The following is an 8,488-nucleotide window of genomic DNA, read 5'->3' as shown; positions in this document are numbered from 1 at the left end:
GCTGCTGCTGCTGCTGCTGCTGCTGCTGCTGCTGCTGCTGCTGCTGCTGCTGCTGCTGCTGCTGCAGAGCGGGACCGGCGGGAAGAAGCCTCGAAGCGGCGGGTGGAGCAGCGGCAGCAGGAGGAGCGGATCCGCGCGCGGAGCGAAACTGCGGCGCTGATGCTGGACGAGATAAAACGCATCGGCGGCCGCGACAGCAAAATCACCATCAAGGGCAAACAGCTCACTGACATCAACATTCAGGACGTGCTTGACGGCCACGTCGACTACGACGACCTCGAGAAGGCCCAGCGACTCCAGCTCCACAACGTCCGTCGCTGGCTAGCTGGGCAGCTAGCTGGCTAGCTAGCTGGGGGCTGGGGAGCGGGGGAGCTGGAGGGGGAGCTGGGGAGCTAGCTGGGGAGCTAGCTAGCTAGCTGGCTGGGGAGCTAGCTAGCTGGCTAGCTAGCTAGCTGGCTGGCTGGCTAGCTAGCTGGCTGGGTAGCTAGCTGGCTGGCTAGCTGTCCTAGCTAGTTGGCTAGCCAGCTAGCCAGCTAGCTAGCTAGCTAGCTAGCTAGCTGGGTAGCTAGCTAGTTTAGGGAAGGGGGGTCGTGTAGTGCTAGTGTTAAGGACTGGCGGGCTAGGAAGTGAAGGGGGGTGGGACTTGCAGCTAGCTGCCGTGCTGCTGCTGCTGCTGCTGCTGCTGCAGGAGCGTCTGCTGCGGGTGCGGCAGCGGCGGCTGAACCTGAAGAAAGTGTCGCACTACATTCGGGCCTGTCGAGAAGCAGAACTGCCGCTGCTGGCTGCCTGGGCGCAGCAGCAGCTCGAAGCAGACCGCAGGGTGCTGCTGCAGCTGCAAAACAAGCACGAGGAAGGCAAGCAGCAGCAGCAGCAGCAGCAGCAGCAGCAGCAGAGGTGGCAGCGTTGTTGTTAGCGTTGTGTTTCCGTGCTGCACATTTGCTGCTTCCAGTTACCACTCCCTCGTGCTGCAGGTGCAGCTTGGGTAAAGAATGACCTGCTGCTGCTGCTGCTGCTGCTGCTGCTGCTGCTGCTGCTTGCAGAGCACCGTGCTGCATTTGCTGCTGCTCTTGAGGAGAAGGCGGCCTTCGACGGAGTGCAGGAGGACAAGCAGCAATGGGTGGCGCGGCAGCTGCAGCAGCGGCAGCAGCAGTTTGCTGCTGCTGCTGCAGCGCAGCGGCAGCGCCTGCTGCAGATGCTGCAGCTGCAGAAGGTGCAGCGAGCCAGAGAAAGAATGGAAGCAGCAATAAGGAGGCAGAGAGAGCTTGAGGAACAACGCAAGAAAGAAGAAGAATTCAAGGTCTGCTGCTGCTGCTGCTGCTGCTGTTAACGCTGCTGCTGCTGCTGCTGTTAACGCTGCTGTTAACGCTGCTGCTGCTGCTGCTGCTATCTTTGGTGCTTCATGCCCTTGAGTCTGTGGTTTGTTTGGTCTGTTGGCTTTATTTCTTTGCTGCTGTGCCTTTTTTTCTGCTTCGGATTGCTGCTGCTGCTGCTGCTGTTTCTGTGTAGCTGCTGCTGCTGCGCTGCTGCTCATTTTGCTTCTGAATTCATTTTGCTGCTTCCTGCAGCGGCAAATGGAAGAAATGGAAAGACAAAAAGCAGAAGCAGAGGCGAGGGAGAAGCGGCTGCAGGAGATAGGTGAGAAGCAAAGACAGAGAGAATTGGAAATCGAGGTATCTTGCTGCTGCTGCTGGCCTTGCTGCTGCTGCTGCTGCTGCTGCTGGCCTTGCTGCTGCTGTTGCTTCCAGTGTTGCTGTTGCTGCTTACATTGCTGCTGCGGGTCGCGGCGCTGGTGCTGCTTTTTTCCTTGCTGCTCTGAAGCTCTTGCTGCTGCTCTAATGTGCGCGCTCTTGCGAGTGTGCTGCTGTTGCTGCTGCTGCTGCTGCTGCTGCTGCTGCAGGCGAAGCACGGCCTTGCAAACCGAGAAAGCAGCAGACGGGCAGATAGCCAGTCTTTGAGCCACAAGTCGGAGTCTCCTGCTGGCAGCAGCAGCAGCAGCAGCAACAGCGGGCAGCCGGTGTCGCCGACAGGGTCGAGGGACCAGCAGCAGCAGCAGCAGCAGCAGCAGCAGCAGCTGGAGTGGAGGCGCAGCACGCCGCTGACTTCTCCTGATAAAGGCAGAGAGACTAAAGGGAGACAGGAGACTTTCTTCCGCAGAGGAGAAAGAGCAGAAGCAGCAGCAGCAGCAGCAGGCGAGGTCCTCAACTGGAGGAACATGAACAGAGACAAGCAGCAGCAGCAGCAGCAGCAGCAGCAGCAGGACTTCCCGGTGCGCCAGCAGCAGCAGGACTTCCCAGCACGCCAGCAGCAGCAGCAACAGCAGCAGCAGCAGCAGCAGCAGCAGCAGCAGCAGCAGCAGCAGCAGCAGCAGCAGCAGCAGCAGCAGCAAGACCAGCAGCAAACAGAAAACCCGCCGGCGGAGGATGAAGGCTTCACTCGCGTGCGGCGAAGAAAGTAAAGACAGCAGCAGCAGCAGCAGCAGCAGCAGCAATCGGTGTCGCCGCTGCACCACGCTCGTGTCTCGTTATTTCTTTTGATGTTCTTAATTTAATTAACTCAATGCTGCAGCAGCAACTGCAGCAGAAACAGCTCCTGCTGCTGCTTTTGCTGCAGCAGCAGAGCTGCTGGTCAGACGCACTCAGAGGGCGGAGACTCATTTGCCCATCTGACACAAGGGGACTGTTCACAGCTAGCTAGCTAGCTAGCTGGCTAGCTAGCCGCCTCAGCTAGCTGCAGCTAGCTAGCTGCAGCTAGCTAGCTGAGGAGCTTAGCGCAGCTAGCTGTAGCTGGTCATGGAGGGCACTGTGGCTGCGAGCTAGCTAGCTGGGGCTGCCACTAACTGCCTAAAAACACAGAAGCCGCCGCTAGCCATCTAGCTAGCTAGCTAGCTAGCTAGCTAGCTAGCTGGCCAGCTGGCTAGCCAGCCAGCTGTTGCCTAGGACAATGGGCATCTCTGGGTCGGCGGCTAGCTAGCCGGCTAGCGAGCCGGCTAGCTAGCCGGTTAGCTAGCCTCACTGGAGCTAGCCAGCTGGCTAGCTGCACACTGCAATTAACTAGCTAGCTCGCTAGCTAGCTAGCTAGCTAGCTGGCTGGGCTTGCCCCAACTAGGAAGTGAGTGTTGGGTCACTTGAAGTTAATTTCAGATTTCATGTCCTCTTGAGGCCTCTCGCTGGGTAGCTAGCTAGCTAGCTAGCTAGCTAGCTGAATGGGTGGCTAGATAGCTAGTTACCGAGTCAGGGACCTAGGCGGCTAGCTAGCTAGCTAGCTAGCTAGCTAGTTGCGTGGCTAACTGGATAGGCAGGCAACTGAGTAGCTAGCTAGCTAGCTGAGTGGCTAGCTATGTTGCTAGCTAGCTAGGCACGTAACTAGGTAGATAGCTAGCTAGCTAGCCAGCTAGCTAGCTAGCCAGCTAGCTTGTCTGAAGGAGGAGCGAGGCCACGCTGGGGGCTGCTTGTCTTTGCTGCTGCTGCTGCTTTTGCTTCTGGAGGCTTTCCTGTAGCTTCATAAAACAAACTTTGTTTCAAAAGTTCAGAAAATAAAATAAATGTAATTTATTAATTTATTTCTGTTTGCCATTTACTACAAAAACAAAAAAAGAAGTCCGCCGGCCTTGGCGGGCTAGACTGCCGCTGCAGCTGCTGGTGCAGCAGCAGCAGCTGCTGCTGCCGCTGCTGCCGCTGCAGCTGCTGGTGCAGCAGCAGCAGGCTGCAGCAGCTCTTGCTGCTCGAGCAGCGGCAAGCTCCTGCTTCGCTGTTTGCTTCTATCATGCATCCCCAGGAGTCGAGGTGGCTGCCTCGCTTGCTGCTGCTGCTGCTGCTGCTGCTGCTGCAGGTGCTGCGGTTGCAGCTGCGCAGCAACGTTGCTGCTGCTCCTGCCGATGCTGTAGCCCTTGCTGCTGCTGCTGCTGTTGCTGCAGCAATGGGGATGGCCAGGCCCACAAAGTGGCACCCGAGTGAGACTTCTGCTGCTTCAAATGCGCCAGCTTTTGCTGCTGCTGCGTTCCCTATAGCAGCAATAGCAGCAGCAGCAGCAGCAGCTGCTGCTGCTGCTGCTGCAAAAGCAGCGTCTCCTCTGCAACTGTGCCCTCTTATGCAGAAGTGGCTGCTGCTCTGCCAGCCAGTATCTGCTGCTGCTGCTGCTGCTGCTGCTGCTGCTCTTCGCGTTGCTGCAGCAGCTCAAGTTCCGCACTCTCTCTCTCTTCCTTCCACCTCACACGCCCCTCCTGCTGCTGCTGCCTCTTCTGCAGGTTGCTGCTGCTGCTGTTGCTGCTGCTGTGTCTTCGTGGCTCGGCCTTTGCAGGCCCTGAAACTGCGGGCTCTTTTACGCTGTTCGCTGATGCAGCTGCTGCTGCTGCTGCCGGGAGCAGCAGCAGCAGCAGCAGCGGGAACAGCAGCAGCACCGTTTCCATACTCCACGCTGCTGCGAGCTGTTGCTGCTGCTGACCGGCGCAGGCCAGAACTCGGCTTGCGATCTGCTGCAGGAGTTGCTGCAGCTGCTGCAGCAGAGCCTTGCTGCTGTCCTGGAAGCAGCAGCACCTGCTGCTGCTGCTGCTGCTGCTGCTGCTGCTGCTGCCCAACAGGCGGCAAAGGGCCCCCAGTCATCATGTAGGGCTGCTGCAGCGGCTGTTCGAGCAGCGGCTGCTGCTGCTGCAGCGGCGGCGGAATCACGCTGCCTCGCCGCTGCAGCAGGACTGGCTGCTGCTGCTGCAGCACACAAGGCTGCTGCTGCTGCTGCTGCTGCCCCGGTGGCACTCGAAGCCGCGGATCCTGCAGCGGCTGCTGCGGCGGTATGAAGCATGGCTGCTGCTGCTGCTGGTGCAGGGGGAATTGCTGCTGCTGCACGTGAGGCAAAAGCAGCAAATCTTGCTGCTGCTGTTGCTGCTGCGCCGGGTAGTGCATCATGAGCTGGCGCTGCACTGGCATCTGCGGCTGCTGCTGCAGTTGCTGCTGCGGTATTTGCTGCTGCGGCTGCTGCTGCAGTGCTTGCGGCGGGTGCTGCTGGAATGGCTGTTGCAGCAGCTGGTGCTGCTGCTGCTCTTCTGTAAAGGGCAGCCCCATGTGCATGCGCCCGAATACTGCTGGCTCCCCACTCGGTTGCTGCAGCTGCTGCTGCAGCTGCTGCTGCAGCGGCTGCTGCAGCGGCGGCTGGAGCGGCTGCTGCAGCGGCTGCTGCAGCGGCTGCTGCAGCAGCTGCTGCTGAGGGCCCATTATGTACCCCTGCTGCGGCATCAAGTGTTGCTGCTGCTGCTGTGGGGTTGAAAACAAATCAGGTGCTGCAGATACTGCTGCAGCGCCGCCTGCTGCTGCAGCTTTTTGGTGTAACAGCTGCTGCTGCTGCTGCAGGAGTTGTTGCTGCTCCTGCGGTGGCTGCTGCAGCCCTGCAGCAGGCGGCTGCGCCGGAAGCTGCTGCTGCTTAGGCAGGAGATGTAACTGCTGCTGCTGCTGCAGCAGCTGATCCTGCATCTGCTGCGACCCTGCGATGGGCTGGGTGTGCTGCTGCTGCTGCTGCTGCTGCAGGGGTGGACCGGCAGCAGCAGCAGCCAAGCTCATGTGCCTCGAGGGAGACTCTCCTTGGTGCAGCAAGCTATGCTGCTGCTGCTGCTGCTGCTGCTGCGGCGGAGGCAGCTGCTGCAGCGATGTGTCTTCCTCTTGAGTAGCAGGCAGATGCGAATAGGGTCTGCGGTCGCTGCTGCCGGAAGTAAACGAAGCAGCCGGCGACGCTGCTGCTGCTGCTGCTGCTGCTGCTGCTGCTGCAGCTGCTGCTGCTACGCTGGCGCTGCGGCTGCTGCCTGCGGGCCTCCGCGAGCCCCTGAAAGCAGCTTTTGCTGCTGCTGCAACACCGGAAGCCTTCCTGCTGCTGACGCTGCCTCCTTGGCGGCTGCTTGCTCCAGCAGCAGCAGCAGCAGCAGCAGTTGCTGCAGCAGCAACTGCGTCCATTGCTTGGCCTTGAGAGCTGCCGCTGCCTTTCGCCGCGGCTGCGGGCGGCAGAGCTGTAGCCGCAGCAGCAGCAGTTGCTGCAGCAGCAGCAGCAGCAGGATCTGCGTCTCCGAGCACACCCAGCTGCAGCAAACGGCGCTGCAGCTGCCGCGCGAGGCCCCCTTCTGCTGCTTCGGGGGCCCCCGAGAAGAAGCAGCAGTTAAGTGCTGCTGACCAAGGAAACTGCTGCTGCAGCAGCAGCAGCCGCTCCTCAACAGCTTCTGCTGCTTTTGACAAAGCCAACACCTTCTCCTTCTGCGCGCTGAGGGCGCTGCCCCAGTCGTCCGTCGTCCAGCTGCTGCTGCTGCTGCTGCTGCTGCTGCTGCTGCTGCTGCTGCTGCTGCTGCCGTCTGCGCAGTTGCTGCTGGAGTTGCTGCAGGGCTGAGAGTTCGGCGTGGCGCCGCCTTTGCTTCCGCCGCAGTCGCTGCCGTTGCTCTCCTCGCCGCCCTGCGGCACAGGCTGCTGCTGCTGCTGCTGCTGCTCGCCTCCAGCAGCAGCAGCTGCAGCAGCAGCAGCAGCAGCAGCAGCAGCTCCAGCTAGGGTCTTGCCTGCATCACTGGCCAGCCAGGAGAGACTAGAAGAAAGGGCATCAAGGGCGACCTCGTTGCCTTTCGTGTAGAGCCACTCTGTATGCTCTGCTGCTGCTGCTGCTGCTGCTGCAGCTGCTGCTGCTGCTGCAGCAGGACTGTCGCCGCGCTGCTGCTGCAGCACTTCCAGCGCCCGCGTTATGCTGCCATAAGGATCAATTTCTGCTCTTTCTTCTCTCACTTTCCAGTAGGCCAGAAACGGCTGCAGCGCCTGCTGCAGCTTCTCCTCGCGAGAGCTGCCTTCTGCTGCTGCTGCTGCTGCTGCTGCTGCTGCTGCTGCTGCTGCTGCGGTCCGCTTGACTTGCCCATCAGGACACACCCAAAGAGACTCCGCCTCGCCGCCGCCCACAACCAGCACGTGCTGGTCCTGCGCAGACAGCACGCTGCTGCTGCTGCTGCTGCTGCTGCCTGCTGCTGTGGTGGCATCTGCTTCGCTCTCCTCTCCGGTCCCCTCTTGCTTTACACATGCAGCAGCAGCAGCAGCAGCAGCAGCAGCAGCAGCAGCAGGCGCGCCGCAGGCGGCAGCCATAACGAGTCTTTCGCGGTCAATTCGCTGCTGCACTTTTGCTGCTGCTGCTGCTTCTGCTGCTGCCCAGGCAGCAGACTGCTGCTGGCAGGCTTCCGCAAGCGCAACAGCTCTTGCTGACGCTGCTGCTGCAGCAGCAGACGGCTGCTGCGGCAGCAGCAGCAGGGCTGCAGCACTATCTCTGCTGTCTCCCCAAGAACAGTTAGGGGCCCCGGTTTGGTCGAGCAGCAGCATCTGCTGCTGCTGCTGCTGCTGCTGCTGGTCTTGCCAGGCACTTGTGTCGACAGTTGCTGCCTCTGGGTCGAGTCCTGCTGCTGCTGCTTCTGCTTCCGCTGCTGCTGCTGCTGCTGCTGCTTCTGCTGCAGCACGCGCCTTAGCCAGCCGCCGCCGCCTTGAGCTTGCACTCATTCCCGGCGGCCTGCCCCCTGGATTAGTTGCTGGCAGCAGCACAGCAGCAGCTGCTGCTGCTGCTGCTTCTGCAGGGCTTAGCGGCAGCCGCGAAGGGGGGCCGTCAGCAGCAGCAGCAGCAGCAGCAGCAGCAGCACCAGGTCCAGCAGAAGAATTAGAACCAACAGATTTGCTGCGGGACTCCCACCTTCCTAGGGCGTTCCTGGCGGGCCCCTTCTGGACTGTTGCTGCTGCTGCTGCTGCTGCTGCTGCTGCTGCTGTTGCTTCTACAGCTGCTGGAGTCAGCGACCCCGGTGATGCTGCTGCTGCAACTGACTTCAAGGCCTTCCGCTGCTGCTGCTGCAGTGGAGACGACTCTGCTGAGCCCTGCAGGGAGAGGTGAAGACTGTCTGCTGCTGGTGCTGCTGCTGCTGCTGCTGCTGCTGCTGCTGCTGGGTGCTGCTGCTGCTGCTGCCGCAGCAGCGCGTCGATTTCAGACACCCGCCAAACCCTGTGAACCCCTTCTTGCGGCTGCTGCTGAAGCAGCAAAGCTTGCTGCTGCAACACAACCTGCTGCTGCTGCAGCTGCGCGGCAGCAGCGGCGCTGCTGCTGGCGCTGTTGCTGTCTTGCGGCTGCTGCTGCTCCTGCTGCGCCTGCGTGGACGTGGATGCTGCACTTGCAGCAACAGCTAATTGCTGCTGCTGCTTTTGGAAGTGCTGCTGCTGCTGCTGCGCAAACTTTAAGCACGCAGCAAGAGAGGCCACAGAGCCGCCAGCAGCGGGAGCAGCAGCAGCAGCAGCAGCAGCAGCAGCAGCAGCAGGAGCAGCAGGGGGAATAATCATGCACATTGTTGCGTCGCAGCCGCTGATCCACCGAACTCTGTAAACTCCACTGCCCTCCTGCTGCTGCTGCTGCTGCTGCTCTGAGTGCTGCTGAGGCGGGTAGCCCGCAGCAGCAGCAGCTGCTGCTGTCAGCTCCTCGACCCACACGCCACTTTCTATAGATCCCTCTGCAG

General features: G+C 60.9%; 2 protein-coding genes across 2 annotated transcripts in view; one reads left to right on the top strand and one right to left on the bottom strand.

The window, feature by feature from the left end:
* Positions 1 to 1,231: 1,231 nt before the first annotated feature.
* ENH_00079130 (eukaryotic translation initiation factor 3 subunit 10, putative) lies at positions 1,232 to 2,455 on the top strand (the record flags this gene model as incomplete). The annotated part of the gene is made up of 3 exons (XM_013577749.1): positions 1,232 to 1,297; positions 1,566 to 1,670; positions 1,898 to 2,455. 3 exons carry the CDS (start codon positions 1,232 to 1,234, stop codon positions 2,453 to 2,455), a joined length of 729 nt encoding a protein of 242 aa, XP_013433203.1.
* A 1,305-nt stretch (positions 2,456 to 3,760) lies between these two features.
* ENH_00079120 (hypothetical protein, conserved) overlaps positions 3,761 to 8,488 on the bottom strand; it is a gene marked incomplete at both ends in the record, with an annotated part of 5,833 nt that continues 1,105 nt past the window's right edge. Inside the window, 2 exons of the mRNA XM_013577748.1 lie at positions 3,761 to 4,000; positions 4,206 to 8,488. The exon at positions 4,206 to 8,488 is cut by the window's right edge and continues 1,105 nt beyond it. Coding sequence (XP_013433202.1) covers positions 3,761 to 4,000; positions 4,206 to 8,488 — 4,523 coding nt within the window. The remainder of the gene's footprint in view (positions 4,001 to 4,205) is intronic.

This window comes from Eimeria necatrix, genomic scaffold (genome assembly GCF_000499385.1).
Source record: "Eimeria necatrix Houghton genomic scaffold, Enh_scaff840, whole genome shotgun sequence".
Taxonomy (NCBI): domain Eukaryota; phylum Apicomplexa; class Conoidasida; order Eucoccidiorida; family Eimeriidae; genus Eimeria; species Eimeria necatrix.
The sequence above is the reverse complement of the archived record's forward strand: the minus strand, read 5'-3'. Positions and strand labels throughout refer to the sequence as shown.